General features: G+C 53.1%; 9 protein-coding genes across 9 annotated transcripts; 5 read left to right on the top strand and 4 right to left on the bottom strand.

Moving 5' to 3' along the window:
- Nucleotides 1-628: 628 nt before the first annotated feature.
- BDY24DRAFT_418571 (uncharacterized protein) lies at nucleotides 629-2,430 on the top strand (the record flags this gene model as incomplete). Its single annotated transcript, XM_076643871.1, has 9 exons — nucleotides 629-718; nucleotides 786-815; nucleotides 887-1,060; nucleotides 1,134-1,179; nucleotides 1,260-1,476; nucleotides 1,571-1,668; nucleotides 1,743-1,756; nucleotides 1,820-2,078; nucleotides 2,420-2,430. 9 exons carry the CDS (start codon nucleotides 629-631, stop codon nucleotides 2,428-2,430), a joined length of 939 nt encoding a protein of 312 aa, XP_076493029.1.
- A 33-nt stretch (nucleotides 2,431-2,463) lies between these two features.
- On the bottom strand, nucleotides 2,464-5,667 carry BDY24DRAFT_444596 (cytochrome P450). The gene is made up of 17 exons (XM_076644862.1): nucleotides 5,390-5,667; nucleotides 5,199-5,290; nucleotides 4,990-5,116; nucleotides 4,820-4,910; nucleotides 4,708-4,727; nucleotides 4,540-4,617; nucleotides 4,366-4,468; nucleotides 4,129-4,271; nucleotides 3,990-4,049; nucleotides 3,713-3,904; nucleotides 3,508-3,635; nucleotides 3,244-3,418; nucleotides 3,145-3,163; nucleotides 3,022-3,079; nucleotides 2,854-2,946; nucleotides 2,746-2,778; nucleotides 2,464-2,667 (listed from the first exon to the last, which is right to left on the bottom strand). The coding sequence occupies exons 1-17, from the start codon at nucleotides 5,483-5,485 to the stop codon at nucleotides 2,508-2,510; spliced, it is 1,668 nt and encodes a 555-aa protein (XP_076493028.1). The 5' UTR covers nucleotides 5,486-5,667; the 3' UTR covers nucleotides 2,464-2,507.
- Nucleotides 5,668-6,556: 889 nt separating this feature from the next.
- Nucleotides 6,557-12,190, top strand: BDY24DRAFT_436776 (uncharacterized protein; the record flags this gene model as incomplete). The annotated part of the gene is made up of 29 exons (XM_076644239.1): nucleotides 6,557-6,865; nucleotides 6,958-7,172; nucleotides 7,253-7,344; nucleotides 7,461-7,565; nucleotides 7,626-7,738; nucleotides 7,798-7,878; nucleotides 7,958-7,984; nucleotides 8,135-8,249; nucleotides 8,329-8,382; nucleotides 8,457-8,480; nucleotides 8,560-8,709; nucleotides 9,095-9,346; nucleotides 9,417-9,426; nucleotides 9,499-9,564; nucleotides 9,635-9,766; nucleotides 9,846-10,135; nucleotides 10,203-10,238; nucleotides 10,347-10,488; nucleotides 10,572-10,762; nucleotides 10,847-10,921; nucleotides 11,006-11,017; nucleotides 11,082-11,153; nucleotides 11,228-11,251; nucleotides 11,322-11,337; nucleotides 11,413-11,507; nucleotides 11,586-11,651; nucleotides 11,743-11,750; nucleotides 11,810-11,900; nucleotides 12,025-12,190. 29 exons carry the CDS (start codon nucleotides 6,557-6,559, stop codon nucleotides 12,084-12,086), a joined length of 2,925 nt encoding a protein of 974 aa, XP_076493027.1. The 3' UTR covers nucleotides 12,087-12,190.
- Nucleotides 12,191-12,202: 12 nt separating this feature from the next.
- Nucleotides 12,203-13,565, top strand: VPS25 (ESCRT-II subunit protein VPS25). The gene is made up of 5 exons (XM_076642159.1): nucleotides 12,203-12,582; nucleotides 12,655-12,860; nucleotides 12,939-13,051; nucleotides 13,150-13,216; nucleotides 13,382-13,565. The coding sequence occupies exons 1-5, from the start codon at nucleotides 12,389-12,391 to the stop codon at nucleotides 13,513-13,515; spliced, it is 714 nt and encodes a 237-aa protein (XP_076493026.1). The 5' UTR covers nucleotides 12,203-12,388; the 3' UTR covers nucleotides 13,516-13,565.
- A 111-nt stretch (nucleotides 13,566-13,676) lies between these two features.
- Nucleotides 13,677-16,183, bottom strand: BDY24DRAFT_418567 (aldehyde dehydrogenase-like protein; the record flags this gene model as incomplete). The annotated part of the gene is made up of 12 exons (XM_076643870.1): nucleotides 13,677-13,709; nucleotides 13,793-13,852; nucleotides 13,926-14,137; nucleotides 14,218-14,230; nucleotides 14,313-14,468; nucleotides 14,549-14,689; nucleotides 14,763-14,829; nucleotides 14,953-14,995; nucleotides 15,121-15,187; nucleotides 15,273-15,474; nucleotides 15,566-15,694; nucleotides 15,801-16,183. 12 exons carry the CDS (start codon nucleotides 16,181-16,183, stop codon nucleotides 13,677-13,679), a joined length of 1,506 nt encoding a protein of 501 aa, XP_076493025.1.
- A 150-nt stretch (nucleotides 16,184-16,333) lies between these two features.
- On the top strand, nucleotides 16,334-18,828 carry BDY24DRAFT_197954 (agmatinase). Its single transcript, XM_076636445.1, has 11 exons — nucleotides 16,334-16,741; nucleotides 16,896-17,005; nucleotides 17,093-17,162; nucleotides 17,247-17,363; nucleotides 17,453-17,470; nucleotides 17,571-17,851; nucleotides 17,930-18,103; nucleotides 18,189-18,195; nucleotides 18,273-18,370; nucleotides 18,471-18,480; nucleotides 18,585-18,828. Exons 1-11 carry the CDS (start codon nucleotides 16,489-16,491, stop codon nucleotides 18,740-18,742), a joined length of 1,296 nt encoding a protein of 431 aa, XP_076493024.1. The 5' UTR covers nucleotides 16,334-16,488; the 3' UTR covers nucleotides 18,743-18,828.
- Nucleotides 18,829-18,887: 59 nt separating this feature from the next.
- Nucleotides 18,888-21,852, bottom strand: BDY24DRAFT_402079 (Zn(II)2Cys6 transcription factor). The gene is made up of 11 exons (XM_076642158.1): nucleotides 21,635-21,852; nucleotides 21,356-21,432; nucleotides 21,061-21,288; nucleotides 20,471-20,940; nucleotides 20,266-20,348; nucleotides 19,881-20,083; nucleotides 19,578-19,796; nucleotides 19,380-19,495; nucleotides 19,211-19,297; nucleotides 19,077-19,125; nucleotides 18,888-19,004 (listed from the first exon to the last, which is right to left on the bottom strand). The coding sequence occupies exons 1-11, from the start codon at nucleotides 21,744-21,746 to the stop codon at nucleotides 18,915-18,917; spliced, it is 1,734 nt and encodes a 577-aa protein (XP_076493023.1). The 5' UTR covers nucleotides 21,747-21,852; the 3' UTR covers nucleotides 18,888-18,914.
- A 470-nt stretch (nucleotides 21,853-22,322) lies between these two features.
- Nucleotides 22,323-24,223, bottom strand: BDY24DRAFT_444590 (uncharacterized protein; the record flags this gene model as incomplete). Its single annotated transcript, XM_076644861.1, has 9 exons — nucleotides 23,968-24,223; nucleotides 23,759-23,862; nucleotides 23,520-23,685; nucleotides 23,383-23,439; nucleotides 23,296-23,319; nucleotides 23,196-23,226; nucleotides 22,694-23,118; nucleotides 22,496-22,599; nucleotides 22,323-22,394 (listed from the first exon to the last, which is right to left on the bottom strand). The coding sequence occupies exons 1-9, from the start codon at nucleotides 24,026-24,028 to the stop codon at nucleotides 22,323-22,325; spliced, it is 1,044 nt and encodes a 347-aa protein (XP_076493022.1). The 5' UTR covers nucleotides 24,029-24,223.
- Nucleotides 24,224-24,989: 766 nt separating this feature from the next.
- On the top strand, nucleotides 24,990-25,314 carry BDY24DRAFT_418563 (uncharacterized protein; the record flags this gene model as incomplete). Its single annotated transcript, XM_076643869.1, has 2 exons — nucleotides 24,990-25,132; nucleotides 25,215-25,314. 2 exons carry the CDS (start codon nucleotides 24,990-24,992, stop codon nucleotides 25,312-25,314), a joined length of 243 nt encoding a protein of 80 aa, XP_076493021.1.
- Nucleotides 25,315-26,935: the final 1,621 nt, after the last annotated feature.

The following is a 26,935-nucleotide window of genomic DNA, read 5'->3' as shown; positions in this document are numbered from 1 at the left end:
GTTTAAGGGAGGAGTTGTGCGACCTCGTCGAAGGAAGGAGTTTCGAGCTCACGTTCTTGCGTCCTCCCTCCGACCTCTCCCACCTTCTCAATCGATTACAGCGCCACCGGTACCCTTGTGCAACCAGCTGAATCTCCTGCCAGACCGACTCATGGAACTCCCCCCTTTGACCTCTCGACATGTTCGACCCTCTCTCTTCCGTTGCTCTCGAGTCTCCACGGTCAGTGAACGAACGACGGCGCTCTCTCCCTCCCACTCGTTCCCTGGACCTACATTGGAACCTAGGCACGTTCCAACAGCTTCTGTAAACCGACTCCAACGCACAGGCTCCACGTTTTCGCCCGCAAGAAAGCCAACCAAGGGCCTCCTCGAGCTCGACCCCTTCGCTTCCCTCCCTCCTCCAAAACATCCCTCGATCAGCTCTATTCTCCCTCGTTCATTTCCGTCCCAACTCCCCTCTTTTCACCCCCTCTCAGCTGGTGTACACAGAAGTCCCAATTCCGGCTTCCCGAGACCAACAAGAATTTTCTCTAGACACTCTGCCGTCGCCTTACCGACCCAAACCTCGACCTTCACCTTCTTCCCCCCTCCTCTTGCTTCCTACCTCCTCCTCTCCTTCCCTCTTCCGATGATTCTAGCAGTTGACTCAATATCGGCAGCATCAAGAACGTACGATCGACCCACCCCAATCATCGCCGCCTACTTCTCTCTCGCCTTCGTTCGACGCTCCCTCGCTCGCTCGATCTCGAGCCTCGGCTGACCGTATGCTTCTTCCTTATCTATAGTCGTTAGCGGCTTTGAACATCGTCCTTCGCGTGAGTGTTTCTTCAGCTTCGCTCTTTGGCACCTCGTTCTCTGATCATTCCTCGGTCGGACTCTCTCGCAGATCGTCATTCGGATCATCGCGTCGAAGGGACGATGGACGACTTTCTGCGACTCGCAGGGACTACATATCTACCTCCTGGCCTCTCCGTGGGTAGTGTGGTTGATCTACATCGTCTCGGCGCTGTCTATCGGGCTGAAGGACCGGAGGAAAGTCTTCAGGGCCGTCTTATATTGCGTGAGTTCAACTTCGCATTCCCTTCCCGTTTCTTCGCTGACGGTCTCGACCCTTTTTCGCCTCGAACTCACAGGCTATCGATGACTCTTCTTTGGTGGATGGTACGACGATCTTCACTGGTGAGTCCTCTCTTCTAATCTCCGAACGTTTTGACGCGTCGGTTCGTTTCTCACCCTCGCTGCTTCTCCTTCTGTTATAGCTGTCATCAACGTAATCACCATCGTACTCGAGATCTCGGTCGCTATCATCCTCTGTCGTCAATTCCTCACCCTTCGATCCTTTCGAAAAGCCGCGGTGGTTTCGACCGGAGGTTTGAATCAATCTTCGAGCAGCAGGTCGTTCACGTTGGGAGGAGCGAGTCTACCCTTGATCTTCCGACTCGGACTGTTCGGCCTATGTGTTATTCTTGCGTTGATGTGAGTTCAAGCGCCTGGTTATGCTGTTCTTTCGTTCAGAATCGATTCTGACGCGTCCCTCGACTCTCCCTCCCTTTCTCTTCCTTTCTCGCAGCTGCTCCATCACAACTCAAGGAGACTTCACCTCTCTGGCTGGGGACTTCAGCATCGTCTGTATCGGTGCTTCGGTCATTTTCATCTTCGGAAGTCAAGGTTCGTCGACTTCGGATGCGTCTCTTCGTTTTTGCTTTCACCAGCTGATCTCCTCGCTCTCTCTCTCTAAACAGAGGACGTCCTCAAAGTGAGCTTTTTACTCCAATGCTTCAGCCTTTCTCTAGTTGATTTTACCCCCTTTTCCATCCAGGCCTGGCATCTCAAATCCCAATCCTCCTCCCACACCTCTGGGCCAGCAGTCGTTTCGAACCTCAACGCGAACACGTCTCGAGGAGTCGTCGTTACGACGGAGACCTACGTGATGGACTCGGTCATGCCTCGAGTCAGACAGAGGGATACGGATCTGGAGAGCAACGAGGACAGGGTTTCCTCAGGCTCGGAGGTTGACATCGGTTGGGGGAGTCAGGTCGCGTTGAGGAAGGAGGATTCGAAGGGAGGGAGTGGGAGCGGTGAGTCGAGTATGAGCGATTATCGGCATACAAGGATTTGATTCATGGTTGTCCTGTCGTCTGATCCATCTTTGGGGAAATATAGAGCGGCCGCGAAAGGGGAGAGGGAGGAGCGACGCGTCGATGCCTTCAACCTTCGCCCGTACTGTACATCCTTCGGTTCGACGAGCTACCCGTCGTTCTTTCTTCCTTACTTCAAGTGGAACCGACCTGATTCCTTCTCTCCCTCTGATCGACTTGCCGCGCCAAATTGGGTCCGATTCGGAAGTAGCGAAGAAGTTGAAAGAACGCTCGAGCTCCAGATGCGAACGGTTCGTTCTGACTTGACTCGTCCGAAGCAGGAATGTCGTAAAGAACCATCAAAGAATACAAGAAGAACAAAAAAGGGCATACAAAGAAAAGAAGGAACCCAAAGCCTCTCGTTCGCACTCAAACCCTGCTGACTTTGATCGGCATCGTCGCACCTTCGTCCTCCTTCCCCTTCAAGACAGGTTTCAAGACGATAGCCTGCCTGAACACGATTTGATCGTTGACGGAGGAGAGTTCGAACTTGAAGTTTCGGAGAAGGACGAAGAGGATGGATTTCATTCTGGGTTCGAGGGGGAGAGGAGCAAGATCAGCGACGGCGACGCGACGAGAAAGAAAGGATGGGAAAGCGACGACGAACTCTGCGAGAGCGAATCGATAGCCTTGGCAGAGTCTAGAGTGAAGGAAAAGAGATGGTGAGAGATGGGATCAATGAAGGAGAGGGAGAGAGTGGAAAATATCGACGTACCGAGGACCACCGATGAAAGTCAATTGGTGCGACCAGCCGAGGATGGCGAGCTCGTCCGCTGAGGACGGGAGAGGTTGAAGCCATCTGTCCGGACTTAAGATGCGATGGAGAAGGAGAGACAATCAGTGAGAGAGGTTGCGATGGGAAGAGGAGGAAGAGAAGACTAACTTGAAGATCAAGGAATCGTCTCCCCAGATCTCATTGGCGGTACTGACGACTCGAACGGCTGGAGGGCGAAAAGACATAAGTAGGTATTCGATATAGAGGCAAGGCTGAGGTTATACGACTCACGAATGACCATCATCTCTCCCTGATGAAGTTCGAGTTGACGACGCGTCAGGGTCTGACCGACGAGACCGAGACGAAGAAGGGCAAGGGAACGGGACGAACCTTCCTGACCTGAATCTCACTAATCAACTCTCCCGTTTTGATGTTCTTGACCGGAGTAGAAAGAGGTAGGATCACGTCGTTCTTGGGACTTCGGAAGGTGGTGGGGACGGCTGGTCGAAGTCGAAGAGCTTCTCGGATGACAGCGTCGAAGTAGGGAATATTGTTGAGGTCATCGCTTCAGTCGGAAGAGCGGAGAAGGGACATCAGTGAATGCACAGGGAGGGAGCTTGAAGAGGGAAGAGGGAAGGAAAGGGCGAATCTCACAGCGAAGGGAAGTCGTCTTCGACTGCAAGAATCTCCTTTCGAAGTTTATCCTGGATCTCGAGGTCGGTGGATAGGAGATGAATAGCGTGGGAGAGAGCAGTAGTGGTGGTCTCGAGTCCGGCGAAGATCTGGGAGAACGATGGAAACGTCGGCCGTCAGAAAACAAGGACTGGAGGAAAGAGAAGAGCGAAAGGACGCGACTCACGAAACCGGTAACCGTCTCGAGAACAATCTCGTCGCTCAGTCTCTGTGAATCGGGAAGATCGTCGGCAAGGTTGGCTCGCAAAACTCGGCTGAGAAGATCTCGAGGAAGAGGGATCTCCTTAGCGTGGATCTTCTCGTCGGGCGAGGAGACCTTCCCAGCCAGGAACTCGGCTTTCTTCTTCGAGATGATCTCCTGTAGAGAAGAGTCGAAATGGGGTTGCAGAAGAGCGAATCAATCAGTTTCGATATGACGAGAAGCTCGGCGGGAAGGGACTCGCCCGAGCAATGTCCTTCAAAGCACCGAGAGCCAACTTCCCTCGTCGAACTCTTTCCGTGGACTGGAACGAAGATCGGAGGAAGATAGATAGTCAGACTCGGACGTCCAACGCACCTAAGGCAAACAACGAACCTACTCACGACGGATCTGAACATCGGGAAGTTGTTTTGAACGACGTCGACGACCGAGAGCTGTTGAATGTTGCCGGCGAGGAGTTCCGAGAAGGCAGCGCTCGACTCTGCCCCCTCTTGAGAGGCAAGAGAGTTGATGTCATGATCGAAGACTGTGAAAGAGAGAATGAGAGAAGTTCAGCTCCGACGTCGACTTTAGAGAGAGAGACGACGCGTCGAAGGCAACAGAGAGCAAAGAGGACTGACTGGCCAGCGAGACGATATCCAGAGTGCAACGACCGATCTGCTTGGACATATCGATTTCTTGGTGAGGATTGGATCCGATGAGATTGCGGAGGACGTCGTGAAGCTGACGAGGAGAGAAGGGACAGACTGAAGGTCAGAGAGCCAAGGAGATCGAGTCGAGAAGTTCGAGCGCACCATGTACGACTTCCGTAGGAACATGGGAGTCCACGCCTTGATCTCAGGAACGGCGAACGAGGGGGCGAAGAGTCGTCTCTGCGGAGAAGGTGATAAAAGGATGGAAAGGAAAGGGGAGTCAGTCGCGTCCGACGGCTCGCAGAAGGAGAGGTTGGAGGGCAGACTCGCCATCGTCTTGTGAACGTCGCCTGGTTGTTTGAAGAGGAACAGACTTGTGAGTATCTGTGAAGAGATCCTGTTCCCTCTGCAAAGAAGCTTGAAACTGAAAAGAAGGACTGACCCTCCATCAAGCTCAACACGTTTTCCCCCGCCAATTGAGCGAGCTGCCATTTGATCCATTCCGGTTTGGTGAAGAGGGAATCGTTCTTGAGCTGCAATCGACAAGGAGGGCCGAATGGGCCTTCTGTGACTGACGAGGAGGAAAGGAAGGACGAAAGAGGAGGGACGAACGATGAAGTTGAGAGCGGCGAGATCATGAGTGTAGATCTTGGGCAAGCCTAGAAGACCCCAGTCTCTCCAGGTGGGTCCGTAGATCGCAGAGACAGCTCGGTATTCGACTCCGGGTTCTTGATCCAATCTTGAGAGAGACAAAAAGAGAGAGCAGGGTCGACGAGGGGCTGACGAAGAGAGATCAAAGAACCGGATGAGAAAACGCTCACCCAACGATCCAGTCCATATTCCCCCAGAACCAGTGGTTGCGAGAAGGTCCATCCAGGTAGTTGTAGGCAGTCGTGAGGTCGTAGATATATCTCTGAAGAGAGGAAGTGGGCGAGGGAGAGGGAAGGAAGACGAGATGTGAGCTCAACGTCGGGCGGGACGCGGAGAGAGAAGGGAGCCAGGAAGAACGCACGATGGTCAATGGAAGAATGAGGCAGATCGAGAGAGCCAAGATGAAGACACTCAGGTTCTCTGAGAGGGCGTTGAGGAGAGCAGAGGTTGAGAGCATGGGGGAGGGAGAAGATGGTCGTCGGAGGGAAGGAGGGAGAGGGAAGCGGTGAGAGGAAAGTCAGGTGGACGTCGGTTGCGCAGAGTTTTGGCTCCGAGAGGGTAGCGAAAGGACAAGTCCATAGGGAGGTCGAAGAATTGCTCAGGAGGGATGAAGCTGGTTCCGTAAATTCGACATGTTGGCGGTTTGGGAACGAGGAACGAAGGCGCGAGCTCTTGGAGCCCTGCGCTTTTCCCAGCCTCGAAACTCGATCAATGCAGCTTTTCAAGACCATGGAAATTCCAAGCTGTTGCTTCAGAGATGCAAAGCTTCGATCCTTCCAAAAAATCTGAGTTTCTCTCGGAGCTGAGCGAACCAATCGACGAAACCAAACAAGGGAGGAACGGTGAGCTCGACGCTTCCTTCCTTTCCTCCCAACGTTCAGCATCTCTCCCCCCTCACTTTTCTAAAGGCCTTTTCTCTCCCACTCAACAAGAACCTGCCCCTCTAAAACCCATCGAGCAACCTCTGCGTCTTTACCATCTCAGGACGTCCATCTTCTTCCTCAAATCGCCGTCCTTCCTTCTGAGCAAATCTCCCTCTCCGAGTCAAACCTTCACCTTTCAAACACAGGAGTTCAAGGAATCATCAATGGGCCATCTACCATCAGCTCTTCTTTGTCTTACTTCGAATTTCAGCTCAACTCATCCCACTCCACGCCTTCGTGCGTCCGAAACTCCTTCCCACTCCCTCCTTTGCTCCCTCCCTCCGACCTTCCCCAGCTTCGGTCCCTCGTCTCTCGTCAACTCTTCTCGCCCGCCGACCTCGTTGGACTGACCACCAGCATTGGTTCCTCGATCAAGACGTTTTCTAGCGGTTTCGAGAGAACCTTCACGTCGGAAAGGAAGGGATCCCTAAGAGGAAGCATCGAACAAGTCGGATCGAAGGAGACGAGAGTTTGGGCAAGCCTTCCTGCCCTCCTCTTCGTTTTCCACGTCATCTCCCAAACCTTCTAGCTTCCAAGATGAATTCCCAGTAAATCCACCTAACTACATCCTGCTCTCTCTCCGCCCTACGAATCAGCTGCCGACGATGCGGTCTTCCTTCTCCTCTCGGGCTCACTTTTCCCTCCTCCTTCTCGTTTTCGCAACCTTCACCCTCCTCGTCCTCACCTCGACTTCAACTCTGGCCTACACAACCCCTCATCGATCCTTGGTCGACCACTGGAATCCTTCTCGAGCTCTTCTCTCCGACAAGAGAGCCTATTCGCCTCGACCCACTCCTGAACCAAGACCCGACTCCCTCTCGTTTTTGATGGCCACCTACAACTCGAACGAGCTACCTGAGTTGGTCTCCAAGAGAGCTGGAGCATGCTACGGATCCGGTACTACTGCTGCTCAGGTGAGTGTTGAGGATCCAGCTAAGGAGGAGGAAAACGACCGGAACCGGAAACTTGGTACTGATCGGTCGGTTGTTCCCTTTTCGTCTTCCAGATCAACAACTACTTCGCTACGAATCGAGCATTAGCTGGAGTACTTCTCCTTTGCCCAGGAGCCGTCCTTTCCATCACCCAGACCATCCTGTTTACGGCAGCGAATCAAGGAATCCAGACCGAGGGAGGAAGCGCTGTTCCTCTGGCCAGCAGAGCAAGGTTGAACCTGGTCAATGCGAGCATCAGTACTGTCATTCAGGCTTCGAATTGTGCCTAGTGAGCTCCCATCTGTACTACTTCCTCCGTCCAAGGTCGAAGACTGACATCCATCTTTCCTTCCTCTTCCTCTCGCCAAGCTGCAATGATCTCCTCCTCGACAACCTGATCATAGACGGGGGTCGTGTCGCCCTCGGATCTCTTGCGAAGGGAGCTGGGCTTCTTGAACTTGGTTCGCGCCGTGTCTACCTCTTTGTCGAGCTCATCTTTCGTTGTCAATCGAGTTGGTCGAGACGAAACAAAAATTCAGCTGATCGACCCTCCTTCCCTCCCTCCGTGGCTCCACAGGAGGTATTTCTCAACGACACACGGTCACCAACTGCCAGCTTCAGAACTGCAGAGGATGGACGAGTCTACACTTCACAGAAGGGAGCGGGAATTCTTGCGTCGGAGGTTCGTGTCGGTCTGGTTCGGTTTCGTGCTGAAGCTGATCTATCTATTGTTCCATCGCAGCCATCGCCAACAACAACGTTATCGGTCCATCAGGAGATTCTTACGACGTTGGAAAGGCGGCGGACGGGATATCGCTGTCGTGTCGAGGGTCGACGATTCAGGGAAACACGATCGTGAGTCGACGAGTCTTTTCTTCTTCGTTTGTACTGTTTCTGACCCGACAACTCGATAGTTTGACGCGACCGATGGAGCTATCGTCATCTTCGGATCTCCCGGATCGGACGTCTCGGGAAACATCATCTCGTCTGTGAATGTAAGTCGAAATTTCTGTTCGAAACGACGCGTCGAGCTGACATTTCTCCCTTTGCTCGCCTTTCCTCGCTCCTCTTCAGAAAGTCCTTCTGGGAGGGATTAATATGGTGAGCAGTTGATAAGGCCTCTTTGCATCTTCCGAAGAACGGAACATGAAGCGGGAGAGGAAGAGAGAGAGAGAGAGAGAGAGAGAAGAAAGGGGAGAGACGAGAACGTCTTCGAGCTAACGAGTATTGCTTCGCTTCATTTTCTCGCAGGTCGACTACGCTCCTTGGGCTGGAGATTGTAAGCTCCTCAAACAGCATCTTTTCTTCTTTCACCCTCTCATCGAACTGATTTTGCTCTCATCTTCCTTCCACGCTTCAGACACTGGTGAGCTTCTCCGTTTTTTCTCTTCACCCTCCGGCTCTGGACCGAGCTGACGATCTTCGACTCTCTTCTTGACTTTCAGGTGTTCTCGTTCACGACAACAGCTTCACTGCTTCAGGAGCTCAGATGAAAATCGGTGAGTTTCGATCGTCTTCCTTCGGAGACGCGACACGAGCTCACCATCCTCTTCTCCGCACCTTTCGCGTCCAGGAATCGCTCAAGGTCTCGTTGTATGTGCGTACTCCTCTGTGGACGTCACCTCTCTCCCTCGCTTCCCTTTGCTCATCGACGTGCATCTCTTTCGTTCAACTAGGGACCGATCGGCGCGACGTCAACTTTGGAGCTGCTGTCTACTCGAATACCTTCGGAGGAGCCGATATGACCTTCGGTATGGCCGTTGCTGGAGTTCAGGACTGGTCTGTTACGGAGAACACTGCCCTTGCCTCAGCCAGGTTCCGAGGGAGTGAGTTTAACTTTGCCTCTTCTCGTTCGTTCTCGATTCTGATCGATCCTTCTCTTTCTCCTCTTCGGTAGCTCGCAATGCCGTCTCCAGCACTACCATCAACAGTTGCCATAATTTGGGAGGGACCGTGAATCCAACTTTTGCCCTCTACGACCCGAGCAAAACTGACGCGACCCTCAATCTCGGAGACGACGCAAACTGTTGAACTCGTGAGGTTCACCTCTTTCCTTCCTCCGATCGATCAATCTCGCTGACTTCGTAACTACTTACTTTTAGAGGGAACCTTTCAGTGCTAGTATCCATTTTCGAGCTCCCAACCTCTGTCCGTCGACGAGAGGACGCGACTGACGTGCGATCTCTCCTTCGTCCCTCTTGCTTCGATCAGATCTCCTCTGCTACGTCGCTGATACGACAAGCCCAGGAGAAGCACCGAACTCCGCTTTCATCCCTGGCGGAACTTGCACTGCTCCTGAACCACCTGACGCTGCCACGTCGGATTGGAGGAGCTCTGGCTACTGCCTTCAGGACAGCGCCGTTCGTATTCTCGTCGGACAGACCAACCACTCGACTTCCAACACCATAGGATCGTGTACTAGCTTTTGTACCCAGATGCAGTTCTACTACGCTGGAGTCGAAAGTAAGGTCTCGTCGAAGCTTCGAGCTTCGCAGCAGCTGACTTCGACGCGTCTTCTTCCTCCTTTCTTCAGACGGGAATCAGTGAGCTTTTCTGCTTCCGTGTCCTGTTTAGCCGATACTTACACGCTTTGGGTTCATTTTGCTGCTTTTCAGATGCTTTTGCAGTAACGCTATCGCCCAAGGACCGGGGTTTGGATATCCCAGAGCGACGTCGACCTGGTCGGTCCGCTCGTCCCCCACCTCTCTTCGAGCTTCTTCGCTGAATTTCTCTCTCTTCCTTCTCGTTCAGCAACAAAGCTTGTACGGGCAACCCAGCCGAGCTATGCGGAGGGCTCGACTACGGTCTGTTCTTGTACTACGACGCGTCGAGGATCGCCGCTCCCTTGATCTCCTCACCTTCCTCTTCGTCTTCTTTTTCAACGTGAGCCATCTTCGGGCACCATACATGATCCACGAGAATGGAGCTGATACTTACGCTATGCCTTGCTCCCTCTTTAAAGCTCAAGCCGGGCCTCGACCTCTGTCACTTCCTCCCGCTCTTCCTCGACCGTCTCAAGATCTTCGACCTCCATCTCCTCTTCTCGGACCTCCTCGACTTTTTCAAGATCTTCCACCTCAATCTCTACCTCTACGTCCTCCTCGACAATATCACCGTCGTCAACAACCAGCTCTCGATCGTCAACCCTGTCATCTTCAACGACTCCTTCCCCATCAGCTCTCCCGCCCTCACATGGCTACAGCTCGCTCGGATGCATCCAAGATGTTTCGTCCTACGTTCTCCAAGGATACAGTTCGTTCCTCTCGTTTTCCCGAGAGCGTCCAGGTCTGACCTCGTTCTCTTTTCTTCTTCTTCTCAGACTTCGCCTCGAACTCGATGACGGTAGCCCTATGCAGTGAGTGTTTGAACTGCCCATCTTCTCTGACTGTTTCTCGCAGCTTCAAGCTTTTCTCTCGACCGAAGCTTCGGAAGTTGACCTTTCTCGCCTTTTTTCTCCTTGAAGCTTCGACTTGCCAATCGCGATCCTTCGCCTATGCCGGTCTCGAGTACGGACAGGAGTGTAGATGTGGGAACAGTATAGTCACCTCGGGAGGAGGGGGATTGTCGCTGAAGGCTTCAAGTTGCTCGATGAGTTGTGCGGGCGAGTGAGTCCTCTCTTTTGCTCCTCGACGCGTCGCATTCTTCACTTCTTCGAACCAAGACTGAACGTAACTTCCCTTCTTCGCAGCTCGACCTCGAAATGCGGAGGCTGGTACGCCATTAGCCTCTACTACTCTTCGTCAATCCACTCTTCGGTTTCGGTCAGCAGCAAATCCGTCGCCGCCTCACCAACAAGCTCTGCTTCGATTCCGTCCTCGAGTGGATGGAGCTCAGGGACCTGCTTGACGGACGATAGTTCTCGACTCCTTACTGGAATATGTGAGTATTTTCAACACGCCGAGTCCATGTGCCCGACCTCGAACTGACTCGTTCCTCTTCGTTGAACGACGGAAAACCAACCAGCTACCTCTTCCTCCTCCATGACTCCCGCTGCATGCCAGTCGTACTGCAGTGCTTATGCCTACGCTGGAACGGAGTGTAAGTTTTCCTTGCCCCCGAAGGCTAAAGGACGGAGATCCGAACTGATCTCGTTCTTTCTTCCTCTTCGCTTCAATTCCTCAGTCTCGACGCAATGTGAGTCTCGAATCATTCCCTCAACCGCGTGGCTTTTGTTCATACCTGCTCTTTGCGGTCCCAGGCTACTGTGGAAACTATTTTACTGCAACATCCGGACACGGTCAACCCTCGACGGGCTGCTCTTCGAGTTGTGGTGAGTCCCTTCCCTCGCGCCTCTCTCGTCTCTTCGAGATCATCCGCTGACGCCTTTCCCTCTCCGTCTTTCAGCTGGAGACTCTTCTCAGAAGTGTGGTACGTCTGGTCCTCTTTTAAAGACTCGTTTAATTCTTCTGACCTCGTCCCCCCGTCTTCCTTTCGACAGGCGGAAGCTGGGCGATCACGCGAGGCCTTCTCTTCCCTCTTTCCACACCACTCGCCTCGAGCTCACATCCTTTTATGCCTCTTTTTTGAATCAGGGTATACTCCAAAAGCTCTAGCTCTCCTAGCTGGAGCTCTACATCGTGTGTGACCGACGGAGCCAACTCGAATCGACTTCTCAAATCCTACTGTTCGTCCTCCCTCCATCTTTTCTTCCTCCTCCTCGATCCATCCTCAACGCTGACTGCTCATCTTTACCTCTTCTAAGACTTCCAGAGCTCATCCATGACCAACGCACTCTGTCAATCGACGTGTCAGAGTAGGAGCTACGTTTGTGAGTCGCGTTTTCTCTTTTCTCCCCTCCTTCTCTTCTCTCGTTCGCCTTTGAGTTCGAGCATGAACTGACTCCCTCTCTCTACCTGTAGATGCTGCTGTGAGTTTTCACGACTACCCCCTTCTCCGAGTTTCGCTGCTGACCTTCTCACCGGACAGACCCAATACTCAAACGAGTGCTACTGCTCGAACACGCTCTCGACTTCGTCAACCGCCGGCCAGGCTTCCACTAGCTGCAACTCCCAGTGCGGTGAGTCGTCATATATTCGTCTTCGATCGAATCTCTTTTGAGGACCTCTCGGAGGTCTGAGACGGGAGGCATCGAGTCTCAGCTCTCTCAAAACTGACGCGTCGCTTTTCTTCCCTTTCCGAAGCTGGCGATTCTACCCAGATCTGTGGTGGAAGTTACGCTGCTTCTCTCAGTACTTTCGCTTAGACATTTTTTTCTCCAGGCTCAGGGTCCATCTATGTATCTATATCTCAGAACGCTCCCTATCTCCTCGCTTCCGTTTCGTCCTTGTTCAGCTCGCCTTTTCTCCCTTCGTGTTGTTTGCCGAGCGCTCTATTTCTCTACTCTACAGTTTCATCTCGAAGCTCAAGAGAAGAGAAAAAAAAACAAGCGAGTTTGCCGGAAGAACGGAGTCAGATCGATTAGGAAGCGATGGGCCGATCTCGTCGAGCTTGCTGCCCCTCCCTCCCTTCCCTATTCTTCAACGACCAGCATCCCTTCCTTCAACCATGTCCTTCTCCTCAATGTCAGCAGCGTCCTCCTCTCAAGCCTACCAACCTTCTTCACCCTCCTCCTCCTCCTTCCAACCTCCAGCAGCTTCCTCCAGCTCGTCCTTGCAGCCTCCCTCCAGCATGACCTCCTTCACCTCTCCCTCGACAGGCTACATCTTCCCTCCCATATGGTCCTTCCCACCCTTCTTCACGTGAGTCCCATCTCCAAGTACCTCGTTTCCATCCCCCTTTGAATTGAATTCAATCTCTTTCGTTTCTGACAGCCAGCAACCCAACCCGCAAACGCTCCTGCACCAAACCTCCCTCTGGACGTCCCTCCTCCTCTCCTGGGCTCGCTTCCATAGAGTCTTCAATCTCAACTCGGAAGATCCACCGGATTTGATGCCCGAGGTGTGCTTCAACAGGAGGATCAATAGGAAGTTGGGCAAGGAGTTCTTGAGGTATTTGATGGGAGAGATGGTGAAGGCAGGTGAGCTCGACCGTTTCCGCTTCCTTCCTTCTCCTCGACGTTGACCGAGAGATCTCGTTTTCGTTTGGTTTGGAACAGGTCAGGCAGCACCTACGACACTACCGCCATCACGGAATGTTAAGGAACTGCCTTCGAGTGTGACGCTGTACTGGCTGAAGCCGGAGGAGTGGGCGTCCTCGATTTATGAATGGGTGAGCTCGCTCTTCCCTTCCTTTCCTCGTTCATTCCTTTTCGCTCGAGCTCGACTTCTCGTTCCTGACTTCATGTTTGATGATGATGGTTTCTAAAGGTTTCCAACACAGGTCAAACCAACTCGATCCTTACGTTCTACGACCTTCAGTCCGACACTTCGACTCGTTAGTCTTTCTCTCCTCTCTCCCTTTCCCTCCCAACCCTCTCGTTCCCTCTCCCTCGTCTCGTCTCACCTCGCCGCCTCATTATTTTGCTCATCCTCACCCACTCACTGACTCCCTTCTCCCTTTTCTCTCTCCTCTCCTTCGTCGCCCACCATCCTCCACCAGAATTCCACGACCTCCCTCTTCCTCTCCTCCGCCTCGCCCTCGCCGTCCTCGTCAAGCAAGGCAAAGCTCAGGTCTTCCGAGGAACCACAGGGGAGGACGGCCAGGAGGAAGGGGAGGGTGTCAAGTTTGTGTGAGGATATCTCGTCTTTTCTATCTTCGTTTTCGTCGCGTTCTTTCGAGAGAAGTGGAAAGAGAGAGAGAAAGAGAGATAGAGCGAAGATCGTAAGAGGACGTATATAGCGAGGCCGAATCGAGCTGGAAGAACGTAGATGGTAGGGTCGAATGAACAGCGAAGTTAGACTCGTTGGTTGAGGTTCCAGTGAACGGCCTGGTCGAAGCGAAGCAGAGTGAAGTGTCGTTCAGTTCAAGGAACGACGCGAAACGAACCGAGAGAGAGAAAGCAAAACGAACCTTGGGCTGAGTGTAGCAGTGCAGAGCGTAACTTCCCAACTCCCGTCCAAAACCGGAAGACTGCGTCGAAGGCGAAAAGGGAAAAGAGATCAGCTCGAGTCGGTCAAAACGCGTCCCCTCTTTCCGAAGTGACCTTATTCCCCCCAAACGGCAACTGCAAGCTCGCGTCTCCCGACGAGTTGACGAACACCATCCCAGCGTTGAGTTTCCTGACCATGCGATGAGCGGTTCGGATGTTCTCTGTGAAGACGGCGGCGGCGAGTCCGTACTGGGTGTCGTTGGCTTTGCGGAGGACTTCCTCGATGGTGCTGAACTTGGCGATGCAGCAGACTGGACCGAAGATTTCTGTGAAGGGAACATGGAAGAGGGGCGGGGTTAGGTTGGGGCAAGGGAGAGGGAGGGGAGAAGGAAGGGATGGGACAAACCTTCGTTCATGAGCTGAAACGACGAGAAAGAAGCGAAGATCAGTCTTCGGTTTCGAGGTCGAGAAAGGGCGAAGGGAAACAACGTCGAGACTCACAGTCATCTCAGGCTCGCAATCCACGAAAACCGTAGGCTGAACGTAGAAGCCTTCCTCTCCCTCCTTTGCGCCCTCTCCTCCAACGAGCACCTTCGCTCCCTCCTTCTTCCCCGTCTCGATGAAGTCCAGGACTTTGGTGTGTTGGGCTTTGGAGATCTGTCGTCATTGTAGACAACCGCCGGAAAGAGTCAGTTTCTAAGGTTCGAAGATGGAAGGAGGGAGAGGGGGAAACTCACAAGAGGACCGTGGAAAGTAGACTCGTCGTTTGGCGATCCAACGATGATGGAGGAGAGCGTGGCTTCCTTGAAAGCGGCGACGAAGGCATCGTAGATTCCATCCTGGACGTAGATTCGGGTGGTGGAGGAGCAGACTTGGGACTGCAGGCGAGAGGAGAGGAGACGAGGGTCAGTCGAGGGGCTCGTAGGGAAAGAAAGAGAAAGGTGCGCTAACCTGGTTCAAGAACATTCCGTACAAGCAAGTCCACTTGACGGCCTGGTCGAGCTCGGCGTCGTCGAAGCTGAAGGAGACAAAGAGAGGAGGAAGTCAGCTCGAGACGAACGAACGAGACGCGTGAGACCCTCGTCGAGAGGACGAGCTAACAGCATCACAGAGAAGAAGTAAGATCTAAAGATGAACGTACACGATAGCAGGACTCTTTCCTCCCAATTCAAGGGTGACCGATTCTATAGAGAATGGGCGAGAAGAGTCAGTTCGAGAGAAGTTCAAGTCGAACAGCCGCCGCGTCTCGTTTCTCTCCTCCCTCCCTTTCCCTCCGTCGCAAACGCCAAAGTTGAGAGAAAACACTCACTCAAGTTACTCTTAGCAGAAGCCTCCATGATTTTTCTCCCCGTAGCAGTCGATCCAGTGAAGCTGATCTGCAACCACAAACCCAAAACGAAACGCGTTCGGTCAGCTCGACGTTTCTCCCTGTCTCTCTCTCTTACTCCTCTCCAAACTCACCTTATCAACATCCAAATGTGACGACAGCGCCGCTCCAGCCTCCATCCCCTTCCCCGGAAGCACGTTGTACACGGACGCAGGGAAGCCAGCCTTCTCGAAGTAAGGAGCGAGGTAGAGAACCGAGAGAGGAGTTTCAGGAGAGGGCAGGACGACGATCACATTCCCACAGGCGAGAGCTGGGGCGAGTTTCCAGCAGGCGAGGCTGCCATAAAGAGGAAGGTGAAGAAAAGGGTGAGGTTAGAGGGGGTTTGGGGGAGGAAGGGAGGGAGAGAGAGAGAGAGAGGCGAACGAACGCAAGAGGGTAGTTGAAGGGAAGGATGGCGGCGCAGACTCCAAGAGGTTCGTGAAGGGTTTCTCCATGCTTGTCGGGACCCATTCGGTGAGATTCTCCTACAATCTTGTCGGCCCAGCCGGCGTAGTATCTTACAAAGAGGAAAAAAAAAGGAGCGAAGTCAGCGTGGAGGGAGGGAGAGAAGGGAGGCAGATGGGGAAGAACGAAGGGGTGGAACGAAGGACGTTGAAGCTCACCGAATCACTCCAATGGCCTCCTCTACATCCAGAATCGCACTCGCCACCGTCTTTCCAGCATCGTACGACTCCAACTCTGCGAAAATGTGCTTATCCTCCTCCACGAGATCCGCCAGTTTGAAGAGCAGCTTGCCTCGATCGGTTGAACTCAGATCCTGCCACTCGTCCGACTCGTAGGCCTTCCTGGCTGCTTGGACGATGAGATCTACGTCCTCCTTCTTGGCTTCGTTGAGAGTGACGATCTCCTTTCCTGTCGCTGGATTGACGGTTGGGAAGGTGGAGGTTGGGTCGAGAGGGAGATGGAAGGAAGCGTTGTAAAAGAGCGAGGTCGGTTGATCGATCTTCAAGCCCGAGGGGAGAGTGATGGAGGAGGAAGTGGCCATGGTTCGAAGAGAAAGAAAGTTGAGGTGGAGATGGTGGTGGTTGCGAGTGAAGGTTGATAAGAGTCTAGAACTGAAAGGTCTGCTGTTCGCCATCAAAAAACAGGGTGAAGGGAAGAGGACAAAGATAGCCGACCCGAATCTCAGTCCGTTCGAGCTCACGTTTATCTGCCCGTCCCGTCCTTTTTGACCCCCGACCGTCTCTTAGGCGAGCGGCCATACAGGACGAAGAACCACACGCTCTCTTCATCCTCTGCTCACTCTCAACACCCACACACGACCTCACAAAAACCCGCCAGCCGACAACCATGCTCGCTCTCAGCCTCCTCCTCCCCTCCCTCTTCCTCCTCCCCTCGCTCATCTCCTCCTCCTCCTCCTCAGAACAGCCGATCGTCGATCCCTGGGCTGAGAAAGGATATTCTCAACTCGGAGACCTCTCCTTCTCTGGACCCGTCACCTTCGCCCATCTGCCCTTCGAGTCGTGCTTGAACGAACCAGAAACCGAAGTCGACGTCGCTGTCCTGGGGATTCCTTACGACTTGAGCGTTTCTTACCGTCCTGGTAAGTTTCAGAAGAGGTTGAAGTTTGTAGGAAGGTAGTTGAGAATCAAAAAAAAAGCTCAGCTTTGAGCTTTGGCGAGCTGGTGGGGAGCAGAGGGGAGGAACGTCAAGCTCACCTCTCTTACTTCCTTCTTGCCCTTCTCTCTCTTTTACAGGAGCTCGTTTCGGACCCAATGCAATTAGACAAGGATCTAGACGTCAACTGCCTGCTAGAGGATGGAACATTGCTCTCTCACACAACCCTTATCAATCTGGAGCTCGAGTTGTGAGTCGAAGAACCAAGCGCTTCTTCTTGAGCTCGCTCGGACTGACCATCTTCTCCCTCTCTCCATCATCACTTCACCCTTCGAAGATCGACTGTGGAGACGTTCCTACAACGCCTTACGACCCTGCTGCCGCTATCGATCAGATCGAAGCTGCTTGTGAGTCGAAGAAGGCGTCCTGGGAGTTTAGCGCTTGCGTCGAGCCTCAGCTCACTTTCCTCTTGCTCTTCTTTTCTTTTTCAGACGACACTCTCCTCCATCGACCGACACCAGCTCGAGATGATTCCCTGGGAACCAGTTTCTTCGATCAGATCTCTCCCAAGACGGGGAGAGCGCATCCGAGAATCGTGAGCTTGGGAGGTGAGTCGAACGAGCTCTTTCTTCGCGTCGGATCGTTGCGAGAAAGAGAGCTGACCTTTCCTTCTTTCTATCTCTTCCAACGTGAATAGGAGACCACACCATTGCTCGTTCGTTCACTCTCCTCTCTCTTCTCTATTCCTCTCTTCCTTCCTTCCCCGTCGTTTCCCGGACGCGTCGAAAGCTAACCTCTCCCTCTCCTCTCCTCAGTCCCCATCCTCCGTTCTCTCAACAAAGTCTGGGGACCCGTCTCCGTCATCCATTTCGACGCTCACATCGACACCTGGAACCCTGCTCGCTACCCTGGTGCTTCTTCCCTTCAGTCGAACATCAACCATGGGACTTTCGTGAGCTGGCTTTCGCTCTCTTTCCTCCGCCTCACTGACCTTTTTTCGATTCGACTTGCATGCACGCAGTTCTGGAAAGCCTACGAAGAAGGACTCCTCCGAGGAAACTCGTCCATTCATGCTGGGATCCGAACAAGGTTGACTGTTCGTCCGCTCTAGTCCCACTTCTCTCTTCCTCTCTCTCTTTGCTCACCGCACCTCCTTCGTGCGTTGTGTGAACAGGGTCCCCAAGACCTCGAGGACGATATCACAGCTGGCTTTCATCTCATCTCCACCATGGAGATCGACGACTACGGAGGGGTCGATGCTATCATCAAGAGGATTCGAGATCGAGTCGGAACGACCAACCCGGTCATGCTGTCTTTCGATATTGATGTGATCGATCCTAGTATGGCTGTGAGTGTGATTTGTCTCTGTGACCTTCAAACTGTAGAATCAGGGAGAGATACTGATTTGTTCCTCCTTTTGATTCGTTCAACAGCCTGCGAGTGAGTTCGAGGACGCGTCTCCTTCCCTCTTTCCTCTTCTTTCGCTAACCGAAGTTCACATTTGGCGTTTGGTGTAGCTGGAACTCCCGAATCAGGAGGGTGGACGACGAGGGAGGTTCGAAGGATCCTGCACGGGTTGAGAGGGTTGAACTTTGTTGCGTTCGATCTCGTTGAGGTGAGTCTTCGCACCACCCGCTTCCTTCTTTCCCTCTTCCTTCATCTTCTTCACCCTCTGACCTTCTCCCATTCCTCTCCCCGTTTTCTCCTCGTTGAAGGTCTCGCCAGGTTCGTCCTTCTCCTCCCATCCATCGCGTTCCGTTCGTCTCGTCTCCTCGACGCGTCTGACCTCCCTCCCCCTTCCTTTCCTTTGTTTTGGTTTCGGTCCTCAGCCTACGACACCAACGCCGAACTCACCGGTATCGCAGCAGCTGATATCATCTTCGACATGCTTTCCGTCCTTACTCTGGGAGCTTCCGATCGAAGGGCTGAGGCGCTTGAGGCTCTCGAGCTCGAGGCGAAGGAGGAGTCGGCTCACGACGAGCTTTGAGGTGGGACTCATGGTAATAAACGCAAAAGGAGTCGGTCGGTCGTATACGTGTCTGGATAAAGTAGATGCATGTAAAAGTCGTGATTTGTGAAGAAAAGCTTAAAGAAGAAAGAGAAGAACGAAATGAACGAGAGAGCTGAACCGAAACCCGAGTCTACGAAGCCTGCGAGATCTAAATCAAGATCATCCCTTCCTCCCCAGTAGCAGCCATGATGGTCCTCCACGTCGTCCATTCGTTCCCGTGGTCGCGTTCGAGCCAGACCTGGTTCGGAAAGGAAAGTCAGCGAAAGAAAAGGCGGGTTCGAGGCCAACTTAGGGAGGCTGATGAACTGACCTGATGAAGGACGGCTCGAGCGGAGTGTAGGTCGAAGCAGCAGACGGTTCTGAGTGAGAGTAAATCAAGGAAGGAAGAGAGTCAGTTCGCAGGAAGGCGGGGAAACAAACGAGAAGGAGAAGGAGATGACTGACTTGATGTCCTCAGCGATGAGCAAAATCCTCGAGCGATCGGAAGCTCCCGAAAGCATCGAGCCGGCGATGAGCCAGGGCCACATCAGTCTTAAGAGGAAGGGAACCAGGAGGAGAGGGGTCAGTTTCGAAGACCAAGGGAAGAAGGAAGGAGGAGAGGACGCCAGCTCACCCGAGGACGAGGCCGCGGCTCGTCTGAAGTTCGAGCAAGTGAAGGATCTCCAGAGCTGCGTGTTGGACGACGGGATGGGAGGGAGAGTAGGCGAGAAGGTCGATGTAGAGAATGACCTGGGAACGAGGACGAGGAGCGGGTCGGCAATTTGGTCGATGGGTCGATTGAACGAGACGAAGAAGGGAAAAATAAACGAACCTCGAACATGTGAGTGTAGATTAGGTTCCCCATATCGACTCTAGATATCTGGATTCCGTCGGGAAGAGAAGCTGTTCGCTGAAGCACCCTTGCTCTCCATGTAGCGACCTCGACGAGCAGAACATTCGCTTGGGAGATCCAGAGCGGGTCGACAGGGAGCGGCGGTTCTCCTGGGCCAGGAACACCGGAGGGACGAGAGACGAAGTAGAGAGAGTTGATCTGTAGACAGACAAGACGAAGAAGACGCGTCAACGATGAAGCTTGAAGGTTGAAAGGTGAAGTGAAAAGAAGAAGAAGACGAACTCGATGTAGGAGCTCCACCAAGCCTCTCGACATTCCGAGCATCGTCTCCACCGAGTCCCAATCGTGTAGTTCCAGTGCGTCCAAGGGTCGAGGGAATTGAAGGAAATAATAGGAGGAGAGAGGTTCGTGCTGAGGTTCGATCGACTCGCCGATGATTCCGTTGGGAAAGGAGAGGTCTGGAGCGAGTCCCGTTGAGAGGCAGCCTGAGTGAGGATAAGAAAAGAAGAAGGCGAGGAGAAGGGTTGTCAGAAAAGTATGTCGAAGGAGAAAGGAATGGATTAAAACAAGTGAAGCGAAGGTGAAGACGCGACGTCGTCTCCTCTTTTTTTTGTCCCTTCGTCTCTCCCCTCTCCCTTCCACATTTGTAGCAGAGATCTCAACTCACTGAATATCGACCACATCACCGTCTTTTCCAGTACTGTCCGAACTCGTCTCAGATGAACCGGATCCCCCGTCGCACTTGCGTCCCTGGAGAAAGAAGAACGGCCGGAAAGATGCGACGCGTCAGTCGAGCTCCCTCTCGCCTCTGCTCTCCCCTACTCCTCTCGCTCCCTCCTCTTGTGTTGAATCCCGGCGAGGACGGAACTCACTCTAGCATCTGACGAGGACCTCCTCGAGCACCGACAATCCTTCTAGCCAGCAACAACGCCTCCGAGTAGTCTCCTCCTCCCGATAAACACTTGTTCAACAAGCTCATCCCTGCTGCAAGAGACAAAAACTGAAAGTTCTGCTCTGAGAGACCTTGTCCAACTTGAGCAAGCACCAGCGAACCCTTCACGAGAGAGAGGGATCCGTCGACGAAGGCGTTGGCGAGTTGACGATATTTCTCCTCTTCACGAAGAGAGATGCTGGAAAAAGCTTCCTCCGAGGCGGTGTGGTGGAAGTAGGATAGAATGACGGCTCCGACGGAGAGAAGGGAGAGGGAGAACGCTTCGTGAGCTGTGGAAGACCCTCGTAAGGAGGGCATGAGGAAGTCTTGAAATGGGGAGTCGGGGGTATGGGTGAGAGGGACTGGTGAGGCCATGGTGAGAGAAGGGATGAGGGCGAGAGCGTGGTGGAGCTGCGAAGGAGAACAAGGGGAGAAGGGAGGGGAGACGACGACGCGATGGGAAAGACAAATCGAAGGCGAACATCAGCCTTGAGTTTGAAACGATGGTCAAACAGCGAGAAAAATACTCACAAGAAGTCTCTCTGTGGGATCTGGGTAGCTGAGCTCGAGATCGGATGTTGGGGTTTTGTAGAGGGAGGTGGAAGTGCGAGGAGGAGGGGAGAAAGGAGGAGTTGTCGAAGGAGGGGTTGTCGATGGAGGAATCCGACTTGACGAAGCAGCAGCGTTGTAGGAAGAAGGAGGAGCAGCTTCTCCATAAGCCTTGTAAACTGTCTTCTTGATCTCAACGGGGTATAGGCACTGTAGGAGGAGAAGAGATCAGGACTTGAGCCTCGACGAGCTCGCAAGGTCTTCGAGCCGAACGCACCTCGAAGGAAGAACGGACGCATCGCGAACATTGGGGTCGTTCTTCTGTGCACTTGTGACGACGTTGTCGACATGATTCTGTTTTGATAGAAGGGCAACGGGTGGGGGGAGGGGGGACGAAGAAAGGAGGAAGAAGGAAGGTCAGCTCGAGCTCTCCTTCCCTCTTCCCTTCTCCAACCTCCTCCCCATCTTTGAATGAAGCCGTACAAAATAGGCACCGAAGCACAGTTCAAAGCATCCGCTCTGATAGATGAACTCTCCGAGGGTAAAAAGAACTCACCACACCCAGTTTTGGCCCTCTTTAATCCAGGTGCTTTGGGAACCGATTTGCCCTTTCCCTTGTTTGACGAGGCTGCCTTCGACGTGGAAGAAGAGGACTTGTCGGCAGGCATCCCAGAGTAGGATCTCCCGGTAGTTGTGTCGATCGAGAAGGTGTGGGAGAAAAAAAGGGGAGCTGCTGGTTGATCTGGTTGGGAAAGAAGGAAGGAAGGAAGAGGTGAGCTCGAATCGTTCCTTTCCTCGTCGCTCCGAGGCCTCTGGCCTCGTTGGCAAGGCCACTGGAGTCAAAAAGTTTAAAAACCTCTCCTTTCACGAGCTTTGTCACAGCCTCTGTTTTCCGGCTCAAGCTCGCTTGAAACCTCTTCAGATCTTACGTCCCAGTTCTTGGAAACCGCGTCCTCTTCCCTCTCTCCGATTGCGACGCGTTCGAGCCACTCCCCGCCCCAGAAAATCTCGGTGGTCGAGCGAGAGAGGAAGATCAAGAGCTTGCATAAGTGAGAGATCATATATTAATACTCGATAGGTTGTCGCAGGTATACGAGACGAGTGAAGCGAGGACAACACGAACGGAAACGAGAGAGCAAAGCGAACGAGAAGAAAGAAAGGACGGCAGAAACCCCAAAAAGACGAGATGTGGCTATGTATCGAGGAGAGAAGGAGCTGCTACGACGGAGGAAAGGCGACGGAAATCATTTGTGAGAGGAAAAGGAAGATCGAGGCGCCGAAGGACTGGTCGGCGAAGAGACCACGTCGACTGCGTCCTGTAGAAGTCCGAGAAGAAATCGAGATAAGTATCAGTGATACATCGAGTCACGGAGAAGAAAAATTAGATGAAGAAAGAGGAAATGGAAGGGTTACGGACGTGGTAGGCGGGAGGGACGCGTTCGACTTGATGTCCTCCGTCTCGTTCCTGGATCACGGCCTCGTCCTGCGTCGCCAAGAATTGGGAAGGAAGGGGAACATGGACTGAAAAGAAGAAAAGACGTAGATAGAAAGGCGAGAAGGAGGGAATCGAGCGTTAGCCTTGAACTCGAGAAAGTGCGACGAGAAAACGGCTCACTTCCAGGGCACGAATAGGTTGTGACAGGAACGAGTTGAGAGGAGTCGGAAAGAGTCAAAGGTGAGATTGCTTCTGCTCCCGAAAATTCGACGTGCGAGAAAGCGTTCGCAGCAGATCCATCCTCCTCAGGCTTCGTTTCAGCGTCGGCTCCAGCACGTCCTGAATCCCTCCCTCTTCGTCTCCTCAGCAGGAAATAGAATGCAACCGACCCAGCAACGGCAAAAGTTCCGAGACCTCCAACGATTCCGCCAACAATGACAGCCGTGTTGATATCGGAAGAGGAAGGTGGACCATTTGAGGTTGAAGTGGCGATGGGTTGAGACGAGGCCGACGAGGTGTGTTGAGACGAGCTAACGACCGTGGTGGTAACTCCGTCTCCGGTTAGAGTACCGAAGCTGACATCTCCGAAAACATTATCACGAAGGCTAAGCGAAGGAGGAGTTGAGAGGGAAACGTCGTCAGTAATCAACAACGCGAGGAGAGCTAGTTGTCGGCGACGAACCAAGACGATCGATCCGACGCCTGTACCGTCACTGCCAGCAAACGAGAGGTGTGATCTCATTAGCAACAGCCGCTGGTGAGATTCAGGAGAGACGACTCACAGCCTGACCCAGTGAAGAATGATTCTGCAACGAACGAGGACAGAGTTCAGGTCGCGAAGTCCATGATCAAGGAGAGACATCGCTCACTATTTCCATCCCAGCTGTCAACTTCAAACCATATTATGGATTTCTCCGGAAGGCTGACTGGGGTTAGCGAAAAGAAGCAACAAGGAACGTTCAATTAGAAGAGAAAGGCGGCTACGTGCTTGAACTTGGAGACTCACGAGTGTCCCAGGTCGCAGTTATAAGAGTTCTACCTTCGCAGCATCTCCACGGGTTACTTGAGTCGTTTCTCCAGGTCTGAACAGGATGCTGGTAAGCCACGTTGTTGATGGAGTCTCCGACGTACACGCCGGAAGGTCTTCGGTCGGTTGTGAAGGTGATGTTCAACTGGGAGAGAGGCAGAAGGAGGAACGGTCAGCATCTTCGCCTTCGAAGGAAGAAATCGAAAGAATCGAATGACAGGATAGCACTGAGCAGTGACGGTTCTGGGATTGGGAGAAACCCAGGCGATGACTTCGTCGCTTGCGATCAATTCCCTCGAAGAGAGGGAAGCAGGAGTCGGAGCTGACATGGAGAGGAAGGAAAGGGCAGAACGAAGGGAGGGGGAGTGCAATCAGCAGATGTCAGATAGCAGGAGAACGAGGGGAAGGACGCGAGAGAGAAACTCACAAGCAGCGACGAGGAGACAGGTCGAGACGAAAACGGAGAGGACGAAGGAGAGGAAGAACATGCGAAGAGCAGGTGGGAGCTGAGAGGAAGGAAGTACTGGTTCGAGGAGAAGCTTTTATCCCAGGTCGGAGGAACACAGTCATCTAGCACAGGGGCGAGAAGCAGAGAAAAATAACGAGGCGGAGAGGAACGGGAACACTGCGTCGACCTCACACGGCTTTCCTTCCTTCTCCACTCACACATCTACCCAGCATCGACGGAACTAGATGCACCCCTTTCCTCGAAGCATTCAAGTGATAAGATACAGCCAGTCGGGCTCGATATTTCCAAGGGCCCGTCAGGCGTCTTGAGAGGAGGAGGGAAGAGGGAGGGAAGGAAGGAGAGCGGAGGCGAGGTCGAAGTTGAGGAGTCGCAGACTGAATTTCAAGACATTCCTCTTGTCTCATCTTGGGGCGGGGGTAAAGAAGGAGCGAGGTCGTGCTGATTTGGGGTCCAGCGTAACAACGTGTGGTAAAGCGATGGGGGAAAGAGGGAGGAGGTTTAAGTGCGAGCTCACAAAGTCCTTCCCCCAACGCCATCAGTCCACCTGCTCTCGAATCTTCTCAAAAAGCTCCAATTTTTGTCCCTATATCTTCTCTTACTCTCTCGGTACCCGTCCCGACAACTCAATCGCGTACCAAGCTCAAAATTCTCGTTCCAGAGACCCTTCAACGAACATCTGTTCAGCTGACCCCTTTCCTCCTCCGAACGGCCGTGTCCTTCCTCCCCTCTCTTCTCTCTTCCAGCACTCCTTACGCGCTCTCCAACTTCGAAAGTCAACCAGACTCACCTCCTACCCGCTTCCCAACAATCTCAACGTCTAAAAAGCGATCTCTTTTCAGCGAGGAGCGGCTTCTTCGAGCTCACGTTAAACAACCTCTCCCTCCCTTCCTCCCTTTCGGCTTCCGCTTCTTCTCCTTCACCATCTACACGCCCAACTCTCACCCCACGTCTATCCAACGCCCTGCATCTTTCTCCTCCGCATGACTACCCCTTCAACTCTCATCGGAAAAGCCGCTGTTCTCAAGGATCTCGACAGCGGATACGAGGTCGTCGACAAGCAGGCTCCCTCTCCTGGGAGAGGCGAGGCGCTGGTTCAGCTCAACTTTTCGGGATGCTGCTACACGTGAGTGTCCACTCTCTCAAAGATCAGTTGAAGAGCTCTTCGCTGACATATCTTGTCGACTTCGTGGGTTCTGTGAGTTTAGCGACACCCAGGCTCGATTCCCTTCTCCCAACGAGCCGCCTCCTCGTCGACCTCACATCGGAGGGCACGAAGGAACCCTAGCTTCCCCCAGGCAGCCCTAGCTAGAAATTACAGGGAGGTGGCCGGATCGATCCTTTCCTTCGTCAACTTTGATTGGCGAAAGGATCTTGTTTCTCAGCTCTCTGGGAGGACCCAGGGTATAAAGAAACGGGAGAGCGACGCGTCGTCAAGATCGCTTTTTTTGTTCAACGGCCTTTGACGGTAGATCTTCTTTTTGGCTCTCCTTCCGAGGTGCCCAGTTCGAACCAACCGGTGTGCTCTTTTCCCTTCGGAGCAAATCTGTTGAAGAGGGAGGAAGAGAGGGAAGGGAGCAAACTGAACTCGGCCCGTTTGGGTCGCCCCTCGCCCTTTTTCTCGGATCTTCTTCTTCTTCCTCCTCGAGAAGGACCATGTTGAAGAGGGAAGGTGGGAGGTTGAGAGTTCTCGTTCTATAGAAGAGCCCCTTCTATACATCTGAGGATACGGGGAGGAAGCCCTCGCTCAGGAGATCCCAACGAGCTCATCAGCTTCCCTCCTTCCTCTCTTCTTCTCGTTTTTCCACTTGAAGGAATGAGCTCCTTCCCCTCCTTCCTTCCCTTTGAGACGAATCATCCCTTTCCTTCTCTTCCTTTCAACCACCACCTCCTTCTTTTCGTTCACTAATGGCAGCAAACTGAAACTTCGCTTCCCTCCGACGACGACCTGATCTCGAAATCATCATTCCTCTTCTTTCTTCTTCTCGAAACGACCAACCAGCACGAACGAGCTCATCCCTCTCCCTCCTTCCCTCTCAAAGACACTCTTCCAACTCTACTACAACTCCACTCTCCTCTCCTTCCTCAGTAGAAATCGATCTCAGCTCTCCCGCTCTCGACGACCGTCTCGAAATCGACGTTGCTGTTCTTTCTTCTTTCGACGAACGAGATGAACGAACGAACAAGCTCAGCTCTCCTTCCTTCCCAGGGATTTCCCTTTCTCTACTTTTACAACCTCTTCCTCCTCTCCTCTTCTTCAACAGAAACAACCTCAACGCTCGCCCTCTCGAGGGTCTGGACGATCCTCTTTGGTGTCGCTTTTTCAAAGGAGGAGGAGAGCGAACGAACGAGCTCACCTTCTCTCCTTCCCTTCGTCTTGTCTTTTCTTTCCTCTCTTCTCCCTCTCTCTCAATCTCTCTCTCTCTTTCTCTCTTTCTCCTCAACAGCAGACTCGTCGCTGCTCCCGTCGACCGTCTCGAACGAGCGTTCGCTCTTATTTCTTCCTTCGACGAGGACACGAACGAGCGAGCTCAACTTCATCCCTTCTCTCTCTTCTCTCTTTCGTTTCCTTCTTTCTTCCAGATTCTCTCTCTTCTCTCACAGTGAGAGCTACAGCTCTTCCGCTCAGTCCGCGACTCGAGACGCGTTCTATTTGTTTCTTCCTTTCTCGAACGAGCGAACAAAGCTCAGCCTTCTCGTTCCTCTTCTTCTCTCCTCCTCTTCTTTCTATACACCTCTTCCACTCCTCTCTTCGTTCTCAGACCACCTTTTCAGCTCTCTCAGTTGGAGCAGAACGAGATCCGCCGTCTTCGTCTCGCTCTTCCCGCGCTTTTCCTCACCTCCCTCCCTCCGTCCTTGGCTCCCTTTCCTCACCCTCTCCTCCCTTCCCTTCGTTTCTTTTACATCTCTCCTTTCTTCTCTGCTACTC

The sequence above is a fragment of the Mrakia frigida genome, assembly GCF_051309035.1.
Source record: "Mrakia frigida strain ATCC 22029 unplaced genomic scaffold BDY24scaffold_39, whole genome shotgun sequence".
NCBI classification, from domain to species: domain Eukaryota; kingdom Fungi; phylum Basidiomycota; class Tremellomycetes; order Cystofilobasidiales; family Mrakiaceae; genus Mrakia; species Mrakia frigida.
The sequence above is the reverse complement of the archived record's forward strand: the minus strand, read 5'-3'. Positions and strand labels throughout refer to the sequence as shown.

Coding starts and splice junctions, on each gene's coding strand:
- VPS25 (XM_076642159.1), top strand. CDS start 12,389: ATGTCCTTCTCCTCAATGTCAGCAGCGTCCTCCTCTCAAGCCTACCAA. Junction 12,583..12,654: donor TCCTTCCCACCCTTCTTCAC/GTGAGTCCCATC, acceptor CGTTTCTGACAG/CCAGCAACCCAACCCGCAAA. Junction 12,861..12,938: donor GGGAGAGATGGTGAAGGCAG/GTGAGCTCGACC, acceptor GGTTTGGAACAG/GTCAGGCAGCACCTACGACA.
- BDY24DRAFT_444596 (XM_076644862.1), bottom strand. CDS start 5,485: ATGCTCTCAACCTCTGCTCTCCTCAACGCCCTCTCAGAGAACCTGAGT. Junction 3,419..3,507: donor GAAGACGACTTCCCTTCGCT/GTGAGATTCGCC, acceptor TTCCGACTGAAG/CGATGACCTCAACAATATTC. Junction 2,947..3,021: donor GACGATTCCTTGATCTTCAA/GTTAGTCTTCTC, acceptor TCGCATCTTAAG/TCCGGACAGATGGCTTCAAC.
- BDY24DRAFT_402079 (XM_076642158.1), bottom strand. CDS start 21,746: ATGCCTGCCGACAAGTCCTCTTCTTCCACGTCGAAGGCAGCCTCGTCA. Junction 20,941..21,060: donor ATCCCACAGAGAGACTTCTT/GTGAGTATTTTT, acceptor TCTCCTTCGCAG/CTCCACCACGCTCTCGCCCT. Junction 20,084..20,265: donor GGTGATGTGGTCGATATTCA/GTGAGTTGAGAT, acceptor ATCCTCACTCAG/GCTGCCTCTCAACGGGACTC.
- BDY24DRAFT_197954 (XM_076636445.1), top strand. CDS start 16,489: ATGCTCGCTCTCAGCCTCCTCCTCCCCTCCCTCTTCCTCCTCCCCTCG. Junction 17,006..17,092: donor ATCAATCTGGAGCTCGAGTT/GTGAGTCGAAGA, acceptor CACCCTTCGAAG/ATCGACTGTGGAGACGTTCC. Junction 17,163..17,246: donor CGATCAGATCGAAGCTGCTT/GTGAGTCGAAGA, acceptor TTTCTTTTTCAG/ACGACACTCTCCTCCATCGA.